Source organism: Neoarius graeffei, chromosome 4, assembly GCF_027579695.1.
Source record: "Neoarius graeffei isolate fNeoGra1 chromosome 4, fNeoGra1.pri, whole genome shotgun sequence".
In the NCBI taxonomy this organism is placed as follows: Eukaryota; Metazoa; Chordata; class Actinopteri; order Siluriformes; family Ariidae; genus Neoarius; species Neoarius graeffei.
The window spans coordinates 148,276-175,653 of record NC_083572.1 but is presented as its reverse complement, the minus strand read 5'-3'; the positions used below and the strand labels follow the sequence as shown (position 1 = coordinate 175,653).

The 27,378-nt window shown below is 43.4% G+C and overlaps 2 protein-coding genes across 6 annotated transcripts in view; both read left to right on the top strand.

Annotated features, from left to right (window-relative positions):
* The window catches only part of ilf3a (interleukin enhancer binding factor 3a), a 33,283-nt gene extending 28,864 nt beyond the window's left edge, over positions 1 to 4,419 (top strand). For 2 of the 3 annotated variants that reach the window (XM_060918511.1, XM_060918510.1), the window contains exons 15-19: positions 1,297 to 1,434; positions 2,536 to 2,676; positions 2,785 to 2,881; positions 3,153 to 3,422; positions 3,624 to 4,419. In XM_060918511.1, coding sequence (XP_060774494.1) covers positions 1,297 to 1,434; positions 2,536 to 2,676; positions 2,785 to 2,881; positions 3,153 to 3,422; positions 3,624 to 3,718 — 741 coding nt within the window. In that variant the 3' untranslated portion in view covers positions 3,719 to 4,419. The remainder of the gene's footprint in view (positions 1 to 1,296; positions 1,435 to 2,535; positions 2,677 to 2,784; positions 2,882 to 3,152; positions 3,423 to 3,623) is intronic. The other variant, XM_060918512.1, reaches the window with a different exon arrangement.
* Positions 4,420 to 5,701: 1,282 nt separating this feature from the next.
* On the top strand, positions 5,702 to 25,558 carry acp5a (acid phosphatase 5a, tartrate resistant). 3 transcript variants are annotated; one of them, XM_060918049.1, is made up of 6 exons: positions 5,702 to 5,803; positions 6,076 to 6,166; positions 21,635 to 21,834; positions 22,217 to 22,341; positions 23,263 to 23,608; positions 24,995 to 25,555. In XM_060918049.1, exons 1-6 carry the CDS (start codon positions 5,801 to 5,803, stop codon positions 25,229 to 25,231), a joined length of 1,002 nt encoding a protein of 333 aa, XP_060774032.1. In that variant the 5' UTR covers positions 5,702 to 5,800; the 3' UTR covers positions 25,232 to 25,555. The 3 variants fall into 3 exon arrangements, with proteins under 3 accessions (XP_060774032.1, XP_060774034.1, XP_060774033.1); XM_060918051.1 differs by having other exon boundaries at positions 5,705 to 5,803; positions 6,088 to 6,166; positions 24,995 to 25,558; XM_060918050.1 differs by lacking the exon at positions 5,702 to 5,803 and adding an exon at positions 5,831 to 5,895 and having other exon boundaries at positions 24,995 to 25,557.
* The last annotated feature ends 1,820 nt before the right edge of the window (positions 25,559 to 27,378 follow it).

Here is a 27,378-nt window from a genome sequence, read left to right as displayed (position 1 = left end):
CAGGGTTGCAAGGAGAAAGCCACTGCTCTCCAAAAAGAACATTGCTGCTCATCTGCAGTTTACTAAAGATCATGTGGACAAGCTAGAAGGCTATTGGAAAAATGTTTTGTGGACAGATGAGACCAAAATAGAACTGTTTGGTTTAAACGAGAAGCGTTATATTTGGAGAAAGGAAAACACTGCATTCCAGCATAAGAACCTTATCCCATCTGTGAAACATGGTGGTGGTAGTATCATGGTTTGGGCCTGTTTTGCTGCATCTGGGCCAGGACGGCTTACCATCATTGATGGAACAATGAATTCTGAATTATACCCGCGAATTCTAAAGGAAAATGTCAGGACATCTGTCCATGAACTGAATCTCAAGAGAAGGTGGGTCATGCGGCAAGACAACGACCCTAAGCACACAAGTCGTTCTACCAAAGAATGGTTAAAGAAGAATAAAGTTAATGTTTTGGAATGGCCAAGTCAAAGTCCTGACCTTAATCCAATGGAAATGTTGTGGAAGGACCTGAAGCGAGCAGTTCATGTGAGGAAACCCACCAACATCCCAGAGTTGAAGCTGTTCTGTACGGAGGAACGGGCTAAAATTCCTCCAAGCCGGTGTGCAGGACTGATCAACAGTTACCGCAAACGTTTAGTTGCAGTTATTGCTGCACAAGGGGGTCACACCAGATACTGAAAGCAAAGGGTCACATACTTTTGCCACTCACAGATATGTAATATTGGATCATTTTCCTCAATAAATAAATGACCAAGTATAATATTTTTGTCTCATTTGTTTAACTGGGTTCTCTTTATCTACTTTTAGGACTTGTGTGAAAATCTGATGATGTTTTTGATCATATTTATGCAGAAATATAGAAAATTCTAAAGGGTTCACAAACTTTCAAGCACCACTGTATATATTTATTTACTTATTTGTTAAAAATGACCCAATGCGTCAATTTTATGATATTTTGGGACAAGATTACTTTTTTTTATGTATTCTGAATCAGAAAGAAGGGATGGTCTTAAAATTCTAATGTAGTTGAAGTTTTTTAAAATTGTTTTTATTCATTTTAAACTTTCCCCCTTTTGTAACCAGTCTCTTGTAGACTTTTTCTTATAAAAATCGTATTTTTATGATGTACGCGCTTGGGTGTGGGTTGTTGGGTTGTTTTTTTTTTTTTTTGAGTCAGGTCTCTGTCACTCACACACGAGCACACATGCACAGAGTTATGAGTAAATATAAAACTTAAACACAATTTTCCACAAAACCCATACCCAGAAGTGTGTGTGTGTGTGTGTGTGTAGGCTACATTACAGGGAGGGCCGATTCTCACTAAACACGGGAAAAACCCTGTCATGGAGCTCAATGAAAAGAGGCGGAGTCTGAAGTATGAAGTCGTTTCTGTGAAAGGACGATTTAATGACAAGATCTTCACCATTGAGGTATGTGTGTGCGCGAGAGACGTGTTTTTAATCACACTGAATGCAGTGCTGTACCATAAACATTGTGCTTCCTTCTGTTCACTTATTTAAAGGTACTGACTGCAAAGCCATCTGAAATTTTTTTTTTATTGTGTATGACGTTTTCCTCCATCCCGTGAGAACAATATCATGTGGACGGGATGTGATCAGTTTGATGTGCTGAGGGTCGCTTTTCTCCGTTTTGGGACCGTTTTCCTCCCTCTTGAGGTAAACAGTATGGCCCTACGGAAACAGCTGAATGTGTGGAGCTTTAACTAATTAGCTTAACTATGGAACTGCATCACACCAAGATGGTGATATGCGGAAAACATCGTGACTCTGCATCGACCTCGGAGAGTTTTGAGTCTCAGGGTTGTAATTTGTGATTGACGTTCGCAAATAGATCCGTGAAACAAAAGATGAATATTTATATCTTTTCTCTGTTCCTGCTTTTGTGTTCTCGTTTCTTTCCCTGTAAGATTAAAATATTTGGTGTGTAACTCCATACTCGCTACCGTGGAGTTGAGCCCATGCACTCTAAGGCTAAGATAGCTAAGCGCTAGCTAGAATGATTTAGTTATCTGTCCACAAAAATGATACATCCTCTAACCTCGCTCGATCTTGCAGTAACATGCACTAAGTAGACTTTCTTTTTCCACTGGCTTTAGCTAGAGGGAGAGCTGAAAGCATGTTAACCCACGCCAACTCTTTTTGGTTAAAAGTAGCTCAGACGCCCCACGGTGGTCACGTGATATAGTTGCTCACTTGCTCCGGCGATCTCTGAAATCATAAAATGCGGGACGCTTTTTATCTCGTCTAAACATTTACACACAGGATACACGGTGTGTGTGTGTGTGTGCGCAGCAGCGCAACATCTCAAAACTCCAACAGCAACAGAAATAGAACATTTTACCCAGAATTCAACTTTGCAGTCAGAACCTTTAATCTTCGTCTCGTTGAATATCGTTACTCTCACAGGCAGCATACAGCTTTATGCATACTTCTAAATACACAAGGTGAACAGTGTGCAATGACTGAGAGTGAATGTGTGTGTGTGTGTGTGTGCGCGCGTGCTCGTTCCAGGTGGAGGTGGATGGACAGAAGTTTCAAGGTTCAGGTTCTAATAAGAAGTTGGCGAAGGCGAATGCTGCTCTGGCTGCTCTAGAGAAGCTTTTCCCCAATGACAACCCTGAGAGCCAGAAGAAGAAGAAATTCCCTCCGATGGTGACACACACACACACACACAGAGCTACCACGGAGTGTGTGAGTGAGAGAATGACCAAACTGTCTCATGCTCTTTTTGCCTGTCTGATTTGATGAATGTATGTGTAGGGTTATGGTGGAATGGGTGGAGTCTCATATAGTGCTGGGCGTGGTAGAGGAAGAGGGCGTGGCCGAGGAGTTAACATTAAGGGCTCCACTTTTAAAGGTGAGACAGCTTACATTGTTGATCCAAGATCAAAAGTGTGTGTGTGAGAGATCTGAGTTGTCTGTTCAACATTTGACTTTTATTGCTTTTACCTTTTTTGTCACAGTAATTTTCACCACAGTTGCATCGCACAGTTGTTTTTAGAACGTTATGTCTGATGAGAGTTATGCAATTTCTACATAGGCAGTGTAAAATCTAACCCTAACCTCTTACTCTGTATCTGAAGAGAAGTAAAGTGTGTGTGTGTGTGTGTGTGTGTGTGTGTACACAGCAGCAAGCAGTTCCTCAGGGTTCTCGGTCAGTGGTGAGTTGAACACTGTGGGTTCTCAGGAGGAACAGAGCATCTCCGACACACACGCGCAGGTGTATCAGGCCGTCCCTCCACCCGCCAGTGGCTACTACAGCCAGCACAGCCACGAGTACGGCCAGTACAGGAAGAACACACAGACCGTGAACCAAAACTCTGGACAGAACCAGGAGTCTCTTGTGGGACCTGATTATGGATACGGCTACCAGAATACCCAGAACTACAACTATGGGGGTGAGAGAAACACACACACACACACACACACACACACACACACTCCTGTAGTGACCCACTGAAGTAAGTGTTAACCCTATTGTGCCTGATGCAGTAAATGTGTGGTCTGTGTTCATCACACTTTTACACCGACTGCTGTCTTAATAAACAAAAGACTGTCTTTCTCTCTAGCATATTCTAATTAGTCTACATTTGAGACAGGTGCAACTGGAGCAGAGAATTATGGGTATCAGCAGAGCGCCTACCCAAACCTTGGTGGCTACAGCAGCAGTAACACAAACTACAGCTACAAATAAACACCCTGCGGAGGACTGGAGCTTCTGTTCACAAACGGTCAATAATCCCCAGGAGGTGGCGCTTCATCCTGGCACTACTGTACAGGAGGGTGGAGATCATCATCATCATCATCCTTCTGCCTTGTCTCCCAGGAGCTTCATCTCCTACCACATGCTTTGTCTCCAAAAGATGGCGGTTCCTCTGCTCCCATTCACTCTGTAGTCCTGGAAGCAGAGTTTCTTCCAGCTTGGCTAATCGACTGATTAATTTGTAGTTTTGTAGTAGAGACTCACTATTCTGTTGAGTCAATAGTTTTTGTGCATGTTGCTGTTTGGCTTTAGATTTTCTCTACTGTTGCTTTTTGTGGTTTTGTTCAGTGGTGGTGTTCCAGTGAATTAGCATGTCCTTGTTGGCGTGTCTTCATGATCGTGTCCTCTGTTAACCTCAGAGGTGATTGTGAGTGATTCAGGCTGACTGTGTGAGAGGAGAGGAAGTGCTCCAGCCAGCCTGTTTTTCCTCTGAGGAATATTTCTTATTCTGTCTTTCTGAAGTGAGTGTGAGCGTGAAGTTGAGAATCCGCCACACTTACTAATATTAACGTCTTTAATTCTGATGGTAAAAATTTTAGTTTAATTTCTCTTTCTGCTTGTTTCAGTAACTGTCTTTCATCTGAACTTGTCACTGATGAAGAATAAAATGTTTTCTATTTTTAAACCAAAAATGTTTTATCATTTTAACCTTTTCAGCATGTCGTCTGGCAGAGTCACACCGTAAAGCCCTGAAGCATGATCCCTGCTCACTTCTTCGTCACTTATACACAAATACCGTATCCCACAATGCACTGTGTGGACTGTACATTGTTCAATGTGTGTGGCTTGTGGTTTAAGCTGAGCCGTTATATCGTCAAACCGAATGACTACAAAATGGCTGAAATGCCATGTTTATAACCCTTTATATCATTTACACAACTTCACAAAATTGACAAACACAACACTGCAGATTCAGTGTTTGCGGTGGACGATGTCTTGCTGTAATCATCATGTAGGGTTTAAGGTCAATTTTATTAGTTTAGAAGCTTTCTAATGATTTTTGACCTTCAGCAGTCGCAAACATTACCCAAACACACGTGTGTCAGAGTAGCAGCAGATTGGAAAATAATCGTGTCGGTCACATGGCTGCTGATTCACACACACACACAGATTTTATATAAAGCTGCTATAAGCAGATGGTGAGGAATGTTACTGCATTATAGCTGAGAGACGAGACGGTCGAGTCCATACCGCAGGTCTGTGAGATCCACTTTTAAAACTCGTTCACCTTTGATCTGTCACACTGTCCTTTCACAGCTGTTATGATTAGTCCTGAGCAACTTATTGACCTTTTGAAATCTATTCTTTGTGCTTGTGTGTGATGTCTAGATTCTGTGTTTAAGATAAACTACTGAATAAAACACAGAACACACAACTCAGTATAATGAGGGAGAAAATAATTAATATTGAAACAATATACTGTATAAAGTGTTCATGATTCTGAATGATCAAGGATAAAGAAGAAACTGGAATTATTGTGTGTGTGTGTGTGTGTGTGTGTGTGTTTACAATGAGTGTGTGTTTATAAAGACTGTTGGTACTGCAATGAGTGTGTAATTGTAATAAAACTTAGGTTTAAACAAAAATTCCAACAGTTTTTCTTCTTTACTTCTTGGAATTACCACACAGCTGATCTCGAGAAAAAATGTGTTAATGCTGTATGATTAGTTTTATAAAATGTTTACTTTTATTAGTGTTTAATGTCAATCAAGAAAAACAGGAAACCATGATGAAATTCTTATTCTGTGATTAAACCTCATCATGAGTCAACTTTTTATTCAAACTCATTCTGATCTTGCCAGTGTTTTCCAGAAGTTAATCAGGTGTGTGTGTGTGTGTGTGTGTGAGAGAGAGAGAGAGAGAGAGAGAGATAAATGAGCAGAGGAGTGGATTCAGCTGTGTGTGAGGGCCAGAAATGTTTAAAAGAGGAAGTAAACTAGAGTGTGTTTGAGGTACAGTGAGAGAGAGACATACTGAAAGAATTAAAAGGGTGGCTGGGGCAAAGCTAGGCTGATGGTGAATAAGCTTTATTATTATTTATTTTTAATTATGACTGCATGTTTTTGGTTAAATCACTTTAATTTTAACTGAAAAATGGTTCTTGGAATGTGAGTATTTTGGTGTGAAGTGTTTGTAATGTTGAAATGTAAACTGTAGCTTTAGATGTTGAGATGAAACTTGATGTCCTGTAACAGAAATTCTTTCTCCTGCTGTTTTACTGACATTTTAGTTTTATTTTAGTTTGTGTATTGATTTTCTTAACCTGATGGTAGCCATAATGTGTGTAGATGGCTTTTCAGATGGTCTCCATACTCTTCATTGCGCTTCCTGTTGTCCTTTCTTCCCCTCCTTCAGTCAGTGACCTGGCAGCTGGACGCAGTAAGTTTTTGTTTATTAGAATACGAAATTAATCTGTAGGCATTTTGCATTCCTTATAGACTCTTCAGCACCTTAAGTTTTAAAACCACTTGTTTCTGACCTCTGCAGCATTTCATGTCACCATTCTGAATCCTCTTTTAGTATCGTGTACAGTGTCTTTGTAGAAATGGGAAGTTTGCATCATTGTGATGGGGGGGGAAGTATTTGTAAACCTGTTTGCATGCAAGATAACGTGGCTGAGACATGAGGAAAGACTTTGTTCTGTTTGCACGAAGTTCTTTGTTTACTCAGCTGACCATTAGATACTGTTTCCATGTTCCTGATTATCTAACCCTTGTTTCGGCCTGGCGTCCACACGGCACCGGTGTTTTGGGTGCCCCAAAACAAAATCTTTTGAGAACGGGTTCCAAAGTGGAAAAATCTGGCAAAGTCATCTGGATGAGTAGAACGGATTTGTTTATGATGACGTCACAACCACATGACTGTGAGTGCTTCACGCCGGGTAGAAGTGTAACGAACTCGATGTGAGTTGTCAACAAATAAAAAGGGAAAAAAAAAGGAGCGATCTCACTTCTTCAGATGTTGGTTTAAGTCTGACAGTACATTCCTCAAAAAGGGCATAGAAGAACAAAGTAATCCATCAATGTGTAGCATTCAATTTATTCCGGACTATTAGGCAGCTGGGCCATAGAAGGTTCATGCTGCACGCTACACGCTACATGTTCACGTGAAGAACCGGACCCTGGGCCATTAAACTTCATGCTTGGATGTTCACGTGTTGCGTCTGTTCTACTTTGACCGAGTAACCAACAATATGGACTCTTCGGATGACGACGATTGCCTCATTCTGCTTTTACTGAGACAGAGGAAGAGAAAAAGGAACAGAATTTGGAGCCGAGAACACTTCCTTCTGAGAGAAACCCGTGGTGAATTTCACCGAACATTCTATAATCTGCTTGACAATCCCGATGAAGAACTATTTTTCAATTATACCATTCAATTATATTTTTTCTGAAGTTTTCCCCTGAAAGCATAGAGTTATCTCCCTAGACCCGTTCTGATTGACTGGCGCGGCGGTGACCGCATGCATTGACTGGAATTTCCATCTTCACGCCTAGAAAAAAGTGTGCATGTTCATTTCACGCTTCACGCGTGAAGTGTGCAGCGTGCAACGTGAACGCCGTTCTATGGCCCAGAGCAAGTCATGCTACGTTTGTCCACTTTTCTTTACACGCGTGTAGCGTGTAGTGTGCAGCATGCAGCGTGAACCTTCTATGGCCCAGCAGCCTTAAAGAATTCTGAAGGATATCAGAATGTTGGCGTACCGGCTTCCATCTACCCCCATTCATTCCTCTTTCCGTGTCTCCATTCAAAAAACGAGCACGTGATTTAAAGGGACTATATCCATAGGATAGGGAGTGAGGTGTGGGTGTGACCGTGACAGGGTGAGTGACAGGGAAGAACCTAGGCTCATGCTCGCCCTGAATTTCTCTTAAAGTGAAGGCAGAAGAACGTTCAGCGCCTGGCCAGGCTTTCTATGTATTAATTTACATAGATGTTTTAATATAAATAAGTGTCTTAGACAATAGATACTATTTTACGCTACTGATTAATAATCAAAACTTTATGTGGCTGATGCTACAGAAGAAGGGGTTTATGTGCATGCATCATACTTCTCTTGTTCTGGTGTCTCTGATGGGACTGTCTTACAGCGCACGTAGAGGTGTGGCATGTGTATTGCATCGTTTTCAGCAAGTGTTGTGTTGCCATATGTACCTGATATTTTACTGATCTGTTGCCCATGTGGACGTGATATTTAAAAAAAAAAAATCTCGTTGTCGTGTGGCTGTAGCCTGAGTTGTTTGAAATTGGTGGGAACGTGGAATTCTGTAGCATAAGATACCCATGGGAATTTAGAATACACTTAAATCAAATCAAGTTTATTTGTACAGCGCTTTTAACAATAAACATTGTTGCAAAGCAGCTTTACAGAATTTGAACAACTTAAAACATGAGCTAATTTTATCCCTAATCTATCCCCAATGAGCAAGCCTGCGGCGACGGTGGCAAGGAAAAACTCCCTCAGACGACATGAAGAAGAAACCTCGAGAGGAACCAGACTCAAAAGGGAACCCATTCTCATTTGGGCAACAACAGACAGCCTGACTATAATATTAACAGTTTTAACAGGTATAACCCTCAACTGTCCTCATGGGGCCGTCCTTCACAGGAGTGGGGCAATAAAACTCTGACCAGACACAGGGCACCAGGATGGATCAAGCAGGTCCGAGGGGCAGAAGAGGCCAGCATCTCAATCCCAGGACCAACATGTAACTCAGAGGGACAGATGGGGGGGGGGGGGGGGGAGAGAGAGAGAGAAAGAAAACACGTTGTTAGGTATGCCCTAAAAATGACAAGTATTAAATCTGTGTGGTAGGCTTGCAGAGACGAGAGTCTTTACATCAGGCATAACACACAATGGCATGTTAATATAGTAAAAAACATATCATGACCTGCTCTGGCTGGATGCTTGATTGGGTGATGGGAGCACACTCCTCAGCAATGATGAGATGCAGATGGGACCCTTAGGGCTGGCCAAGACAATTCAGTTACATTTCACCAGGTCTGGGACATGCGACAGAATGTCTGACGGCCGATTCCCTGCAGGCTACGATAGCCAGTCGAGGTCCCCACCGTCTCCACCCAAAGACTTCCTGTTGACTCCATGTAACTCAGAGGGACAGATTTGGGGTGGGGGGGGAGGGAAAGAAAACACAGGTGGTTAGGTATGCCCAATGTCACCTGAATAAGTAGGAACAGTATACATATTGCACCGAGTACAAGCAGGGACTCCGGCAACTAACTATGACAGCATAACTAAAAGGAGAGAGCCAGAAGGTAACACAGGCATGAGGGAGCCCCGGGACATAAAGCAGCCAGCCACTACACCATCAACAAACTCGAGTGAGCAAGCGATTGGGGACTGACAGCATCCATACATCCCAGTTTACCAAAACACTCTATGTCTGAGGACCCTCCAGATCTACTCCTTTACCTCATAAACACCATTAACAAAAGATGTATGTCCTACATCAGGACTTGACATCTACACTAATCTGGCTGGAGAGGACAACTGCATGTTTGGTCTGGGCAAGTCAAATCTGCATCTGCCTGTCTGACAGGACAAGTTGAATTATTCCCAACTCTCCCAGGTGTTCTGGGAGTCTCCCACATAGTGGCTTCCTGATGCCTGCAAATTAAATACGAGAGGCTTTGCACAGTCACATGAACCCCCCCCCCCAAATAAATAAATTAAATAAATGCAATGGTAACTATGCTGCCATGACTGGAGGCATGCTTCATTCAGACAAGTTGGTTGTTATTGGTTGGTATGGGAATGTTTTGAATGTACAAGTAATTTTTGAATGTGTACTGACTAAACCCTGTATAATAGTCACGTACTACTGGTGGCTGATAGATGATCAAGTTCTGACGTGCGCCTATGTACTTAAATGATGGAAAAACGAAGATGTCGAGTCAAATGATAACGCGGGTTTATTTTCCATGGCAAGTTACCACAACGGCAAATAACTCATAATAAACAAAAGTAAACGAAAAAAATACATAAACTGCTCACCAAACCATAGTCCCATTTACCCCCGTTAACAGCAGACAAGCACAAGTAGGCACAGTCGAAAACTGTTTGCTTCCCATCAGCCCCTACCAACCATGTTTCACCATGGGTATTTAAATGCTTCCCCGTTTACCATACGTGAGAATCCCTCTAGTGGCACTGAGGCAAATTACAACAAAACACGAAAGTAATACAAAAGGAAAAAATGGCTCATACACACCCACCCCTAATTGAGTCTGCAAGAGCAATTACAAAAGTCTAATGAGCCATGAATACTGAAGTAAAAACAAAAGGGGAATGAAGGAAAAGGCAGTAACCAATTACTCAGCTTCATTAAGCAAACATATTTTGGTTATGGGTCGTTCAATAATATTGGTCTTGGTTTGTAAACGAACCACTCGTACTAGACCTGCCTTGTCTGGGAATGTTTCAAGTATGCGGCCAAGCATCCATGACCCACGTGGTGCTGTGGAATCAGCGACCATGACTATGTCCCCTGGAACAAAGCTCCTCTTATGATTCCATTTCTGACGCTCCTGTAAGAGTGGTAAGTATTCGCGAATCCATCTCTTCCAAAAGAGGTCTGAAATGTTCTGTGTTTGTTTCCATCTTCGCCTTGCATATACAGTACATCCTCTTTGTCGAATAGTCCTGGTGGAAGAACTAGCTTTCCTTTTAAGAGTAGCAGATGGTTTGGTGTTAGTGCCTCAAGGTCAGTGGGGTCCCCGGAGAGCCATGTGATGGGACGATCGTTCAGCATAGCTTCGGCTTCACAGAGCACAGTATGAAACGTTTCATCATCCGGTGTTTGCTGACGGAGTACAGAGCACAGAATCCTCTTGATCATGCGTATAATGCGCTCCCAGGTACCACCATGATGGGACCCGGCCGGAGGGTTAAAGCTCCACTTGATTCCCTTTTCAGACAAGGCTCTTTCAATGCGTTCATGGTTCAAAGAGGCTAAGGCTTCTCTGAGCTCTCTTTCGGCACCGACAAAGTTGGTGCCATTGTCGGATCTCAGATGTGCCACTTGTCCTCTGCGACAAATGAACCTACGCAATGCATTAATGCAAGAGTCTGTGTCGAGAGAATATGCCATTTCCAAGTGCACGGCCCTGCTTGTCATGCAAGTGAACACCACGCCATATCTTTTCACAAGGCCACATCCCTTTTTCACGTCAACTGGCCCAAAGTAATCTACACCAACATTGGTGAATGGTGGTAGATCAGGAACCACTCTCTCCTCTGGCAGGTCTGCCATTTTTTGCACACCAGGTTTCCCACTCTGAAACTTGCAGATGAGGCATCTGGATAGAACCTTTCTCACGGCAGTCGGTCCACTTGTGATCCAATATTTTTTCCTGGCAGCAGAAAGAACGTGGTTTCTACCGCCGTGCCCAAGCTGTAGATGAAGGTAACGAAGGATTAATTCTGAGATGTGCTGGTTTTTAGACAAGATAAGGGGATGTTTGATATTCTCGGGGATTGCTGCCTTGTTCAGCCGTCCTCCAACTTGCAAAAGTCCTCCTTCTAACACAGGATTCAGTTTGAAAATGCTGCTACTTCTTGGTACTGATTTGCCGAGAGCTAGTGAGGCAAATTCAACAGGGAATCTCTCTTTCTGGCAGAAAGCAATGATGGAGGTTTCAGCCTCCAAGAGATCTTCCAGGGTCACTTTCTGATTCCCAAGTGCTGTTGAGAGAGCCTGCATTTCCCTTTGAATGTCAGACGTTACTACTCTGGTAGCATAGACAGTTGTCATCTCCAACTCTTTCCTTTTCTTACTCAGTTTGAACAGGGTTCTTTTCAATTTCAGGAACCATGCAACTGCAACCTTCAATCTTTGCCAGTTAGAGAAGTGGGTAATCAGTTGGGATGTCGCATTGGTGTCAACAAGTACTGCATTGACAGTCAGACCTTTCTTGACTTCTGGATCATCAGCAGTGACACACATGTCCACGGGAAATGCTGGCCACATGTCATGGGGTTCACATAAGAATTTTGGGCCTTCCATCCATTTTTGCTTCACAAGATCTTCTGCCTTACACCCACGTGAAGCATCGTCAGCAGGGTTCAGGGATGTAGGAATGTATCTCCATTGCTCAACATCAGAGTTAGCTCTGATGGTGGTTATCCTGTTGGCGACAAAGGTTTGAAATCTGCGATCCTCATTGTTTATATATTTGAGAACTGATGTGCTGTCAGTCCAGAAGCATGCCCTTTTCAGTGGAAGCTCCAGCTCTGACTGAAGCATCTTGTCCACTCTTACAGCAACAACGTCAGCAGTGAGCTCTAAACGGGGAATGGTAACAGGCTTCAACGGAACCACTCTGGCTTTGCGAAACAGGAAGGCAACATGAACCCTCTTCTCCATGTTCTCCATCCTCAGGTAGGTAGCTGTACCATATCCATTTGCACTTGCATCAGCAAAGTGATGTAATTGGGCGGTGACCATTTTCCCAAATCCAACAGGTTTCAAACATCTGGGAATCTTGAAATCTGCCACCATCTCAAGATCTGCCAGCCATTTGTGCCACTTTTGCTGGAAAGTTGGAGGCATTAGATCGTCCCAACCACACTTTCTCCTACACAACTCCTGCAGCAGCAGCTTGGCAGGTAAGACAACAGGTGCCAGGAACCCCAGCGGATCATAGACAGAACTAATGACAGACAGCATGCCTCGCCTGGTTGGTGGTTTCTCCTTGACCTTTAGCTTGAACTTGAAAGTGTCCATCTCGATGCACCACTGCAATCCCAGGGCCCGGTCTAGTGGCAGCTTATCTCAGTCCAGATCGAGCTCATGCAGGTTCTTGGACTTAAGATCCTCTGGAATGCTTTGAAGCACTTTCCGGCTGTTACTGATCCATTGTGTAAGGATGAAACCTCCTTTGCTGCAAATGTCCGTAAGGTGCTTGACCATAGTGACGGCTTTCACTTCAGAGGGCAGACTCTGCAACAGATCATCCATATAAAAATTACGGTTGACCGTTTCAATCACTTCTGTTGGAAAGTCAGCCTGATTATCTTCAGCAGTCTTTCTAAGCGCATGGCAGGCAACACTGGGTGAGGACACTGCTCCAAATAAATGGACAGTCATGCGATGCTCGGCAAGATCCTTTTCCAGGTCACCTTGAGGCCACCACAGAAATCTTAAGAAGTCTCGGTGCTCCTCTGCCACCTTAACCTGGTGGAACATAGCCTTTATGTCCGCCATTATGGCTACTTTGTCCTGTCTGAACCTCATTAGTAGACCAACTAACGAGCTGGTGAGGTTTGGACCTTGCAAGAGCTGATTGTTGAGAGAGGCCCCTTTGTATTCGACTCCACAGTCAAACACCACTCGGAGCTTTCCCTTCCTTGGATGGTAAACGCCGTGGTGTGGTATATACCACATCTTCCCTGTTGGTGCTTGAAGCTGTTGCTGAGGCACCTCTTCGGCATAGCCGTTACTAAGGACATCGGCAAGGAAGCGCTTATACTCATCATGAAAGCTTGCATCTTTCTGTAGTCTCCTCTTCAGACCACGAACACGTTGTACAGCAACACTGAGATTATTTGGCATCGAAACGTCCTTGCTTTTGAAAGGCAGTTCAAATGAATAGTGACCTTCCTGCAGCTGAGCGGAGCTTTCCATTGTCTCCATAAACTTTGTCTTCCTGTGACATTTCCTCTTGTTCATCAGCAGCTCGCTCATTGAAATCGTAATTGTACTGGCTAGTTAGCAGTTCTTCAATTCCATCAATGGCGATTCTGTTGGCATGAACTGGAGGATGATCACTTTCACAGTCACTGCTACCCTTTAACGGACCATTTATCACCCACCCCAGTAGGGTCCTGATCGCGTAGGGTCCATTCTCGCCTTCACAACTATTAATTACCTCCCATGGTTCCATAAGCTTGGAGGCATTTGTGCCAATCAACAGGTCAACTCCCGCTTTTAGGTGGGGAATTTTCAGTTTCCAAGTATGACCATTCTCTCAGCTCCCTTTCACTGATGATATTGGCTGTAGAGACTGGCATCTCTTCCTGTGTACACACTTTGGGAAGTGGATAGAAGCAATCATCCGAAAAGGCTGATATCTCCAGATTGTCGACAACAGAGCTCTCTACAACATTAGCATTGCCCAAGGTGCGGATATGAAGCTTGAGTTTGCGCCCTTCCACATTCAGCTTCTCAATAAGGTTTCTGGTGCAAAAAGTTCCTGTACTTCCAGGGTCTAAGAAAGCATAGGTTTCAATGACTTTGTTACCCTTGGAGCACTTCACTTTTACAGGCAGAATGGGCAAAATTCCATTGCAGTAGCCAGCCCCTGTAAGACCACAAGCAGATGAGGTAGAACAGCTGTCAGATGTTTTTGACTGTTCAGAATTCTTCTGCTCATCATCCTTCTGAGCCACTCTTTGTCTCCGATGTGTAATACGGTGGGGTGTGTTCCATTGCACTTCTTACAAATGAGGCGCCTGTTGCAGTTCTTGCTTGTGTCCTGTGCACAAGCAACTAAAGCACAGGCCTTTGTCCTTTAAATAGTCCAGTTTCTCCCTATGCAGTTTTCTTCCCAGCTTAAAGCATTGATCCATAGTATGACCACTAATATTGCAATACATACAGGAAGTGGAATTAGTCTTAGTGAGTGTGACTTTGTCCTCATTATCATCATCATCATCTGGTGTGATGGGTCCATCCTGAATGACCACCTGTGTGGCAAAGCTGTTACGTCTCAGGTGTGGCTTAACTGATGACTTGGTTGGTTTAACTGCCCCTCTAACAACAGGTGAGTCATCCTTTGTCACCAAAGACGGGATCTGAAGTGATTCTCACCTGGCGTTCAATGAAATTGACAATGTCTGAGAACTGGGCTCTTTTATTGGTTTTCTCCAGTATGTCACATGCCTTAGTTCTCCACTTATCTCTAAGTTTATATGGCAGTTTCTGACTGAGAATCTTTGTTAACTGTCATGTTCAGTTCCTCCAAATACTGAAGATCAGCCATGGCATTAGAACATTCACGTAAGAAAAGTCCATAGGCTTTGAGCGCTTCAGGGTCCTCAGTTTTAATGCTTGGCCATCCTATGACCTTTTCCATGTATGCAGCAGTAATCTTAAATTCATTTCCAAAATGCTCTTTTAGCAACTCCTTTGCCACTGCAAACCCTATGTCAGCAGGCATGTGAAGGCAGCTACGTACCATTTCCCTTGGCTGCCCCTAGTGAATTGCTCAAGGTAGTATAAACAGTTTCCTTTAGATGTTCCTTTAGATGTTGTTTTTGCTTCCACACAGTGCTCGAAGGCTCTGATAAAGATGTTAAACTGCAGAGGATCTCCATCATAAATGGGCATTTCCCTGCATGGTAGCTGTTGTGCGGTTTGCATATGAACAAGGAGAGCCGTAATGTCATTCTGTTGTTGCAGCAATGTGTAGAAATCGAACATTTGACTTTGGCCCTGCATGGGTGGAAACACTTGTTGGCCTAGAGTAGGCTGAAAGCCTTGACTGGACTTGGTCCTTGGTTGTAATAGAGGATGTTGGGAGCCTTGACTGACAACTGGCATTGATTGTGATGCATTATGTTGCAGTTGGTGTGATGTATGCTGCTGTGGCGGCGGAGGCACGAATGTTGGCATGACGGGTCCAAATGCTGGGGCATTACTGTCCAATGGTTGAGTTGCAGTCTGATGTGATGGAGGCACAAATGTTGGGGCCTGTGGATTGAGTGAGGTATACAAGACCTTAGGCCTAGCCCCCTTCTTCATGTAAGAAGACATTCCATCAGATCGCTTTGAGTGGATACTGCTACCAACCTTAAGCACTGACAGCTTAGCTGTAACTTCAGCCAATTGTGTGTCCAACTTCAGTTGCTCCTTCTTTCTCTTCAAGATAAACTCCTGCTCCTCCAATGCGTGTTTATCATTCAGAGCAGCAGCCCGAGCCAAGAGTGCATCCCGTTGTGCCTCTGCCTTGCGTCTAGCAGCTGAAGAAGTGGAAGAGCGGCTACTTGAAGAGCTAATTGAGCCATGGTGATGTGATGGCACATTTGAGATGCTGTCATGCGGTTCGATGTCATCATGTTCTTCCTTTTCAACCATAGCTTCATTCCCATTGCTGTCATTAATTTCCTTTTCAGCAATTTGAATTTCAGTTCGATCCAATAAGCCATTTTTTTTTACCATAATCACCACAGACTCTGGAGGCTGAGCCTTCTTTAACGTCGAGCAACCATTTGTTTACATATGCAATAAATTCATTGACACTGAGCATTTTAGCTTGACACCAAATATCATGTTTGCTTGCTTCATCAGCAGGCAACAAACCCAACAGAGATTTATGAACCTGTAGTATATTTTCGCAAAGCTCATTGAAGTTGTTAAATTCAGTTTCAACGTCATTTACATGCATTTTATCCCCCATCAATTTAACAGATTCTCTTATTTTGTTCAATTTACCAAATTCAGACTTTCTTTGCTTTTCTAACATGCTAATTTTTTCCAACAATGCCTTTGATGTTAATTTAACCACACGTTTTTCAGTGACAGATTTTACCTCTGCACTTTCACAAAGTTCAGTCTTTTTAGTAGGTTGGCCTTTCTCCTCTTCAGCCATAATGGCCACGAACGTAAACGATGGCGCAAAAAAAGTTTGTCAAGCGACGGTTCCTCGACGCGGAGCTAAAGTTATTTTTAGAATCACGCAAGTCAGTCGCAGACAGTCAATGTTCCACAATAATTCAACATGCCAAGCTCATTTAAAAATGTACGCGAGAACGTTACCAATGCATTGGTTTAAGCGACTGTGTGCACACAAATTAACATGGCCATTTAAACATCAGCGCTGATAACCACATACCCCAATCGAGTGTTGGCCGGCTTTGATGAGTTGTTTTCCCGTTGTGAAGACGCTGGTGCTCGGCTTGCCACTGCAGCTTGCTTCGGTGTAGCTCCCATTAGCAACTCTGGCAATCTTCAGCAACTCCAAACTTTTGCCCTCCTCACATCCGGAAACAAACACAATAATCCACTCGACGAACACGAATCCAACTTGAAGCAGTTTTCGACCTAATGTACTGACTAAACCCTGTATAATAGTCATGTACTACTGGTGGCTGATAGATGATTAAGTTCTGACGTGCGCCTATGTACTTAAATGATGGAAAAACGAAGATGTCGAGTCAAATGATAACGCGGGTTTATTTTCCATGGCAAGTTACCACAATGGCAAATAACTCATAATAAACAAAAGTAAATGAAAAAAATACATAAACTGCTCACCAAACCATAGTCCCATTTACCCCCGTTAACAGCAGACAAGCACAAGTAGGCACAGTCGAAAACTGTTTGCTTCCCATCAGCCCCTACCAACCATGTTTCACCATGGGTATTTAAATGCTTCCCCGTTTACCATATGTGAGAATCCCTCTAGTGGCACGGAGGCAAATTACAACAAAACACGAAAGTAATACAAAAGGAAAAAATGGCTCATACAGAATGAAACAGACCTCAGACTTTTAACTTGCCAAACGTAATTAATCAATTGGGGGGAACTAGAGACTTCTAAACATAGGAAGGGAAAAATGGCTCATGGTTGAGCCATTTTTCCCTTCTATGTTTAGAGCCGCCCCCCCCCCCCCCCCCCCCCGATTTACTTTTGGTAAACTTAAAATCTGTTGTGTTCTCCTTTTGGAAACAATTTGCACATCCAAAAAAGCAGCAAAACCAGCCGCACAAGCCACCCCTGCCGAGCTTGTATCTCACCAATGCCAGATCTCTCACCCACAAGATGGAGGATCTGGAACTACAACTTGTGGGGAATTGCTACGTTCGAGACTGCTGTGCCCTCATTATTACGGAGACCTGGCTGAACCCGAAGATCCCCGATGCTAGCGTGCAGCTAGCTGGCTGCTCCCTGCACTGCTGGGATAGGACTGAGGACTCTGGCAAAAGTAGAGGTGGGGGGGGGCTCTGTATTTACATGCATGAGGACTGGTGCAACAACAGCAGTATTATAGCGAAGGACTGCTCCCCCGACATTGAGTACATGTCTGCCTTATTTTCTCCTGAGAGAGAGATAACCGTAGTGATTGTCACAGCTGTTTACATCCCGCCAGACGCTAACGCTAGTGCAGTGCTCTCTCCTGCTGAATGCCATCAATAAACAGCAGTTGGGTCCACCCTGATGGTGTTCACATTATGGCTGGAGACTTTAAGATCAGTCTTAAGACTGTACTCCCGAAGTTTCACCAGCATGTGAAGTGCCCAACAAGAGGGGAAAGGACTCTTGATCACGTGTACTCCAACATCAAGCACAGTTACAGAGCCATGCCCCTCCTCCACCTCGGACAGTCAGACCATCTTTCCCTGCATACACCCCCCTCAGATGCAGATCCAGGCCCACCACAAAGACTGTAACAACTTGGCCTAAGAATGCATTCCGTGAACTCCAGGACTGCCTTCAACACAGACTGGGACCTATTTGAACATCAGTACCTGGAAATGTTCAGAGACAGTTTTGGACGACATCAAATTCTGTATGGGAACTGTATCTGTGGACAAAATCATCTGGGTCTTTCCAAATCAGAAACCCTGGATGACCAGCCAGGTTCGCTCACTCCTCAAGCCCTGCGACACTGCCTTCAGGTCAGGTGACAGCTCTTTACAGCACGACTTGAGCTGACCTGAAGAAAGGGATTAAAAAAGCCAAAGCAGACTATAAGAGGAAGATAGTCCCATCTCACCAGCAACAGACCATGAGAGGTATGGCAGGGCATACAGAACATCACCAACTTCAGGGGTGGTGATGTGACCTCAGGAGTCCCAAGTAAGTCGTTGGCAGAGGAGCTCAATTGCTTCTTTGCTCACTTCGAATCTCCACAGCGACACTCCCTTGCTCTAGCCCTGCCCCCACCCCCATCAGCACCCCTCTCTTCATTGTAGAAGAGCAGGAGGTGAGGCGTGTGCTCCAGGCAGTGAACCCCAGGAAGGCTGCCGGTCCAGACGGAGTACCTGGCAAGGTGCTCGGAGCATATGCCCACTGGCTGTCCCACACCCTCTGCAGGATCTTCAATCTCTCACTGGCCCAAACAGTCATCCCTACCTGCCTGAAATCAGCCACAATAATTCCCATCCCAAAACAGTTACCCACAACCAGCCTCAATGACCACTGCCCTGTTGCCCTCACCCTGCACGCTGTGTTGAGCCACCTGGAACAGCAGCAGAGCTATGCAAGAATGCTCTTTGTAGACTACAGCTCGGCATTTAATACGATCATCCCGGACACTCTGATCACAAAGCTGGACATTCTAGGCCTCCCCCCCCCCCCCCCCCCATGCACCTTGACTAAGGACTTTTTGACCAACAAGCCCCAGCCTGTGAGACTTGGCCCCCACCTTTCCTCCACACATACACTGGGCACCGGTTCACCACAAGGCTGCATGCTGAGCCCCCTCCTGTACCGTCTCTACACCTACGACTGCAGTCCAGTCCACGGCGACATGATCGTCAAATTTGCTGATGACACCACAGTGGTCAGGCTGATCTCAGATGGAGACAAGACCGCCTACAGAGAGGAGGTTCAGAGGCTCACGACCTGGTGTTCAGTAAACAACCTGGCTCTAAACACCACAAAGACAAATCATTGTGGACTTCAGGAGGAAGAAAAGTGATTCCCCCCCCAGCGAGTGTGTGAAGAGGGTCCACAAGTTCAGATTCCTGGGAGTCTAGATCTCTGACCTCTCCTGAACAATCAACATCTCGGCCATTATAAAGAAGGCTCAGCAGCTTCTACACTTCCTGAGAGTCCTCAGGAAGAACAACCTAGACCAGAAGCTGCTGCTGGCCTTCTACTGCTCCTCCATTGAAAGCCTGCTGACATACTGCTTGTCCACCTGGTATGGGAGCTGCATTGCTGCAGACAGAGGGAGGCTTCAAAGAACAGTCACAGCAGCACAGAGGATTGTTGCCTGCCCTCTCCCCTCCCTGATGGATACATACGCGAGCTTGGAGCATCATCAAGGACACTTCACATCTTGCCTCCCAGCTGTTTGAGCTGCTTCCTTCTGGGAGGTGCTATGGATGTATCAAAGCAAGGACTACCAGAATGAAAAACCCCTTCTTCCCAAGAGCCATCACCATACTGAACTCTGAGAGGAAACAACAGCTACAAATATGTCTACATTATGCAAAACATGTCACTGCTGCTCTCTCATCTGTGCAATACAAATTATCCTGTACATAGCTCATTCATATTCATACTTGGATATAAGACACTCTTTATACTTATTTAAATTTTTGTAATTTTTTTTAGGATTTAAGGGTGTTTTTTTTTTTTTTTTTTTTTTGCACTGGAAAGGGAGTAGCTCTCCAATCTCATTATACAATTGATTTGTAAAATGACAAAGGACATTCTAATTCTGGGGGGGGGGTTCACATGATGGTGCAAAGCCTCATGCAAACTGACTTGGTCTATTGAACAAGATGTCTCTCTCCTGGACTGAGACTCCATCAGTTCAGTGTATCCAGGAGTGTCATGGCAGTGCCCCAAAAAACTAAATACAAAACCCACTTCACTCCAGACTACAAGTGTCCCTTGCCTAATGGGGGTCAAAATAATGACTGTTTCATACTAAACGGTTTAACACTCACTGACTGACTTTTTAGCATTGCCCATGGTGGAGTAAATGAATGTAAGACATGCTGAGGTGAGTTTAATAGTGCACATGAACACATGACTATTTATACCAGCTGGCGAGCTGCTAAAGGCTACATGATCAGGCCAAATTCCTTGGAGACTTGCTAAAGTTGCAGTAGAATCTGAAATGAGTTAATCATAATATTCAGTTTAGATGAATGGTACGAGTAGTTTACATATTTTATGGTAACACTTTCTACATATAGGCCGATCTAATTTGGTTTACAGATGAGAGAAAAGTAAAGTATTATATAGCTGCTCCAGGTAACAGTAATGATGCCTTTATGCTTTTATATCTTTTAGGGACAACATCTTTTTAGGGATTGTTGAAAATGGCCATTTTTTTTTCTTCTAGTAATTATTCAAGCGTTAAAGTTCCAACAAGACCAGTTCAGTCCTCTCAGTGAGCTGGCTTTTTTAACATAATTCCAGGGAAGTGGTGTACAGCAGGGTGTGTGAGGTGTGAAAATAACCACCGTAATATCTAATTATAGGTTCTTAGACTCTGAATTAATCGATCCGAGAAATGATCAAATGCCTCAATAAAGGATCTGTGGTGAATCTTCTCATTCAGCCGTTTTATTGTATTTTTAATTTGTATGGTTGACGTTTAATGTGTCGTAAAATATTTGGCAGGAATTTTGCAACAGTGCCGAACTTGTGGTTTTTCATTCTCAGCGTGATTGTCACCCTTATGTCCAATTTTGTTTTCTTTTGCTTTTATTTCTTTAACTTCAAGTTTTACTGGCTTAATCAAGATTTAACTTCATTTCCTCCAGAAGCTTTGAATTTGGGGGAGTCTAACTCTCTTAAAACTGCAGACCAGGTAATGGGTACCAACACATGCACCATAATGGGGCTTTGGATTGTTTAGTTTTATTGAAAATGGGTAATTTACACTTGACTGTACTGCTGGAACTATGTGAAGGACCCAACTCTAACCCATGCATGAATACAAAGTGGTTCATATTCTGCATGACACTTTTTGATCAACTTAATCCTGCTCCTTTCACTGAACTAGGAAATGCATGGTAATAAGGTTCTGGTCAGGACAAGTGAATCTTGCTGCTTCTCTGACTGGATTTAAAGTTAATGTTGCCCTGTACATGCAGAAAATAAATGTAGCTTTTCTTTTGATGTGACCCTGTTTTACAGCTAATCAATCATCCATCCGGTTCCTGGTGGTTGGAGACTGGGGCGGTTTGCCTAATGCACCCTTTGTCACACCTGTTGAATGGGCCACAGCACGGGAAATGGGCCAAACTGCTGAGCAGCTTGGAGCTGACTTTGTTTTAGCCCTTGGAGATAACTTTTATTATAGAGGTGTGAGGGGTGTGGATGATCCCAGGTTTCAGGTGTGTTTTTATGCTGTTGCACAAAACTTCAGCCACTGGTCACTTTAGATGTACTCTCTCTCTCAATCTTTTGAAGTAGAGAAACTCTGGACTAGGTTGGTTAACTTGTAAGTAAATATCAAATAATAGGATGACTTGAAGTAATGTAATGCTGCAATTACAGTACTGTAATATATAGTTTCAGTAAGAATTGCAGAATCAGCAGCTAGTATGAACAGTGAATAGTTGCACCATGTAAATAGTTTGACACCTTCATATCCATCAGCATGTGTGCCCTTTGATCTGATATTTTCTGTAGGTCCTGAAAGTCTGTTTACTTTTGGTACTTGACAGCATTTTCAAACCTAACCCTGGTTCTCACTTTTTACTCTTGCTGTTTTAGGAGACATTTGAGAATGTCTACACTGCTAAATCTCTAAATATTCCCTGGTATGTTATTGCTGGCAACCATGACCATGCAGGGAACGTTCATGCCCAGATCCTGTACAGCAAAATGTCCCAACGATGGTTAGACTGTCTTCCATTATCCCATCACTTCTGGTGTTCCCCCCCCCCCCCCCCCCCCCTTTGTGTTGTCTGGTGTAGCAAAACTGCATCCAAATCAATTTTTACATCTGAACTATTTTGAGGTTTATCTAAGGGTGGGTGTCCATAGAAACACCCCAAGCTCCAGGTAATTCTAGTTAAATCAAGCTCTTCAGAAAGGTGCTGGTGTTATCACTATCATCACCCTGATAACCATGAAGGCTTGTTTTGGCTGTGTCTATCCTGAGCTGTATGATGGTGTCATGCACCCACGTCCTTGCTCTATGGCTGTCACATTGAGTGGTCAGGAGCTCCCCCATACAAGTATGGGGAGGGAAGAATCCTCTTGTTTGGGCTTGGTGTGGGTCCCCCCCCCCCCCCATGCCAAACATGGATAATGAAAAGTGAAGGGTAATGCTAGTCTTGCACAACAGTGGTTAGTGGTAATTGTCATGGAAACAAGCTGGTAAGTTGGGTCTTTTCAAATGAAGTGGTTCCTAGTGCCTGACCAGAGCTTTACTTCTTGGGGGGGGGGGGAGCTAGATGGACACCTGCCATAAGGGTGATGCAGGTGAGCTTGCACAGTAGCAAGCTCTGAAATTTTTCAACTTGCAAATTTATCTAATTGGATTACATGCAAATATCATCTGTCTTGGATAGTTGCACTTTCTTTCAAACTTATGGGTGTTTTGGATGGTTATTTTGAGCCGAGTGGACAGGCATTTTTGTTTACAACTGTCTGTGTTCATTTGGTCTGTGCTTGGAGATGTAGGCAGATGTAAGCTGTTCAGTGCTTCACTAACCTGTACCCCCCCCCCCCCCCCCAGTTTCCCCTATAATCCACAACTGTTTATCTGCAGACTTTGTATCTTTAGTTTATGACTCCTCCTTTTAATTTCACAGGAATTTCCCTTATTACTACTATGACTTGAACTTCGTCATCCCACACACTACCACCACTCTGCAGGTGCTAATGTTGGATACAGTGCTTCTTTGTGGAAACAGTGATGACTTCCATGATGAAAAGCCAAGTGCACCAATGAGTAGTGTGTTGGCCAACCGCCAGCTGCTGTGGCTACAGGAACACTTGCACCGCTCCACAGCTGACTTCCTGCTTGTTGCTGGGCATTATCCTGTCTGGTCAGTGTCCAAACATGGGCCTACTGACTGCCTGGTGAGAAAGCTTCGCCCCCTGCTGGTCAAATACAAAGCCACAGCTTACCTGTGTGGACATGATCACAACCTGCAGGTAAGTTTCTAGTCTCACCAAGAAGCTTCCAGTTGGCATGAAGGTGGAGAATAATGGTGGGTGGATTTCCTGGTGTAAGCAAGGTCCTAAATGTTTAGATATTTGGTTGTAGGACTTGAGACACTTTGCACACTACAGCTTTGGTGGTGCAGCCCTTTTGTATTACCTCATTGGACTGCAAATCCTAGGATAATGGTTAAAGGGTACCTGGACAGTATTTAAATGTGCTCAGTATTGATTGTACAAGCTCTAATTATAATGTACACAAGTGCAGCCACCTGATTTAACCATTTATGAATACCTTTAAGTGCTGAAGTCCAAAATCACATCAAGCATTTTGCACACGGGCAACTAATGGTGCCCAGGATATGTCAAGTTGTTGATGGCCAGATATGGAAGTTAAGTGTAGCTGATGTAAACTTGCTTGTTAGCCTGGATTTAATTGGATGAGTTGTCAAGTCAATATGGACGACATAGAAACTAGATCTGTATGAACCTCAGACTATCCACATCTGGGGAAGTGAGTTCAGCAGCAAATTGGATGATTCTAGTGAGGAAATTGGTGGTGTCTTGCAAATTCAAAGTTGGGAAGGCTGGAGAAAGGATTCAGCAACTATCTGGTGCTGATGTGGAAAGTGTGCCAAGCAGAAAACCTGATCTTGTAAAGAGCATGAACTTTTTTTTGTGATGCAGTTCAGGTGGTCATTGAATTGTTTCATGGATAAACCCAATTTGGAAATGCAAGCTTGTGTGTAACGGACATCTGCCCCAAGTAGTTTCCTGTAGAGCAGGCTAGTGAGTAAGGGACAGATTTGAGATCTTCTGGTTTTATAAATTTGGCTCTACAACCAAATTCACAAAAATGTCAGATTTACAAACCAAATCAGAAATGTGGGACACTGTTGAAATTAACTAATCTGTAAATTTTGACCTGTATTGCACTTGACTTAAGCAGGTTTTGTTTCATATTGTACACTTTATTTAGAAAATTTTCTTGGAAGTTGGGACAGTAAAGCATTGTATTCAGTGTTTCCATTCCTTCTCACAACTTGGGTGTTTAATGATTTGAAGACACCAAGTGACATTTCGGGTGTCTTGTTCCATTCTTCCTGCAAACAGGTCTTGAGGTGTGCAGCAGTACAGAGTCTTCATGGTCACATTTTTCACTTCTAAATTCTCCATACATTCTCTATTGGGAACAGGGAGGACACACCCTCGTCCACAGCCATGCCTTTGTAATGTGTGCAGAATGTGCTTGTGTTTTTGTTGGAATGCCCTTAAAGGGTGTGTGTGTGTGTGTGTGGTCCCATACCATCCCAACTATCTGATTTTTAGTTGTAGTAATTCACTGTAGGTAGGAATAATGTTTCTCGACTCTCCTTTCAGTACTTCAAGGAGTCCGGTGTTGGTTACGTTGTGAGTGGCGCCGGAAACTTCATTGACCCAGACATGAGGCATCGCAACTCTGTTCCTCGAGATTCTCTGAAGTTCTTCACAGGAAAATCCTCTACTCTTGGTGGCTTTGCTCACATGGAGGTTACTGATAAAAAGTTAACTGTAACATTCATCCAAGCCAGAGGATCTTCACTGTATCGTACCATATTGCCTAAACGCAGCTTGTAATTCAATGTGCATGCTTGTAATTGAGTAATTTTTACAGGTTTTAGAGCTTTTGCATGCTGTCTAGATTATACACATTGTTTAATTACATGTTTTAAACACACAATTAAATGCTCTTGAATTCAAGGCAGTGTGACTGGTTGTGACTCCCCATCCCCCCAAGCAGTCCTTGCCAGAGGATAAGCTAGAGCTTTGGCAAGGTGACTAATGTTGAGTGTCTTGCCCATGACTTCATCTGGGTTTACTTGAAGCTGAGAAAATGAGTAAGCTATTGTAGAACTAGTGGTCTCTCCTGTTGGAGACTTAACCTGTTGGGTATTGGTGAAGATAGCCCTGAGGAAATCTGGGTACATTTAGCTGGTGTGGACTAGATGTGCAGTCAATGTCTAGGATAGGCATCATTTGCAAGCATGCTTAGAAATTAGTATAACACACAGGCTTTTGGTCCATGTGGTAAATTAAAATTTACTTTTAAAAGTGTCTTTAATGACTGCGTTCCTTGTTTAATCAAACTTTACTGGGTACTAGCTGCATGTTTAGAAGCAGGATTTTTAAAAAATATATATTTTTATTACATTTTCTCAAAACGCAGAACACACCAAACTGCTCAGATGTGACAGAAAAGGAAAAAACAGCAGAATGTGGGTACAGTAAATAGAAAATAAATGATAGTAGGCACAATCCCCATCCAGCCCCCTCCCTTTCAATCTCCTGCAGTAAGACAGGGCAGTATCCAGATAGGAATCAATGCAGAGCATACAAACATCACAAGGCTACAAGGTACTTGTTAGATGGTGAACACTTAAAACAAAGACAGGCTAGGCTGATCTGGGAAATCCACAAAGCAAGGAAGATGACAGCATGGGCCCAATATGCTGCAAGTAAGAGTCCCAGACCTTTTATAGAAAGCATCTATTTGAGTGAAGCATGCACATGATGTATTCACTAGGAATGCAGTCCATAACAATGTTGTGCCATGACTTTTTTTTTTTTTTGTTGGAGCAGCATTCTTGATCCAAAAGAGTAGAATGTTCTTTCTAGCAGCAAAAGTCAATATATTGAAAAGTCTCCTGTGTTTACTGTCAGTGATCCGACTATCTGGGAGAACAAGCATCAGGCACGTAGGGTCCATCTGTATTTGGACACCAAAGATAGCAGTCAGTTATTCACAATAGTAGACCTTTTGTAACTTCACACATGACCAGAAGCAGTGAGCATAATTATCAGTCTCAAAATTGAATTTCCAACAAAGCAGGGAAATATTAGTGTCCATTTTGTTCAAAAGGTGTTGTGTGCGCAATGTACAATTCTGAACTGTATGGACTTGGTGCGGTTACACACAAATGTTCATGGCCTGAGACCAGACTTCCTGTCAGTCAGCATCATCTATAGTAATGCCTAGATCTTTCTCCCAAGCTTGCTTGATGGTTTGTGAGGTAAGAGGAGAATTAGAGTTCAGGGCTCTGTAAAAAACAGTAATGCATTTCTTATTAATCTGTAGAGACAGGGCCTTCTCCACACACGAAGTGGTGTTATTAGTCATTAAGGTGGTGTCTTTAACTATGAAATCTCTAATTTGTAAATATCTGTAGAAGTCACCTTGATTAAATAAACCAAATTGCTGTTGCAACTGCTGAAAGGATAGTAAAATCTGGGCTTTAAATAGATCACCTATTTTCTTCAGCCCTTGGGTGCTCCACACTTTAAAGCCCTGGTCCTTACAGCCTGGCAGGAAGTCCGGGTTATCAAGAATGGGAGTGAGAAGAGATGATAAATGAGCCCAGCCTTCTATAGAGCGAATGGATCTCCATGCTCTGATGGTACTGAGAGTAATAGGGTTAGAGCAGTGTTTTTTAACAGATTCAGGATTATTCAAAAACAATAGATTCAACAAGGGACACTTCGACTGAGAGGATTCAATATCATGCCAAATCGAGGCTGGATCACAGTTGTGCCAGCTTGCAATCACCCGCAGGTGTGATGGCAGTTGGTAAAATCTAAGATTTGGTACATCTAACCCTCCATCACAACCTGCCATTTGAACTTTTGTCATCTTGAGACGGGGCTTCCTTTTGCTCCAAATGAAGGAGCTTAGCCAGCCTTCAAGCACCTTAATAACCTTGTTGGATAATAAGATAGGGATCATTTGC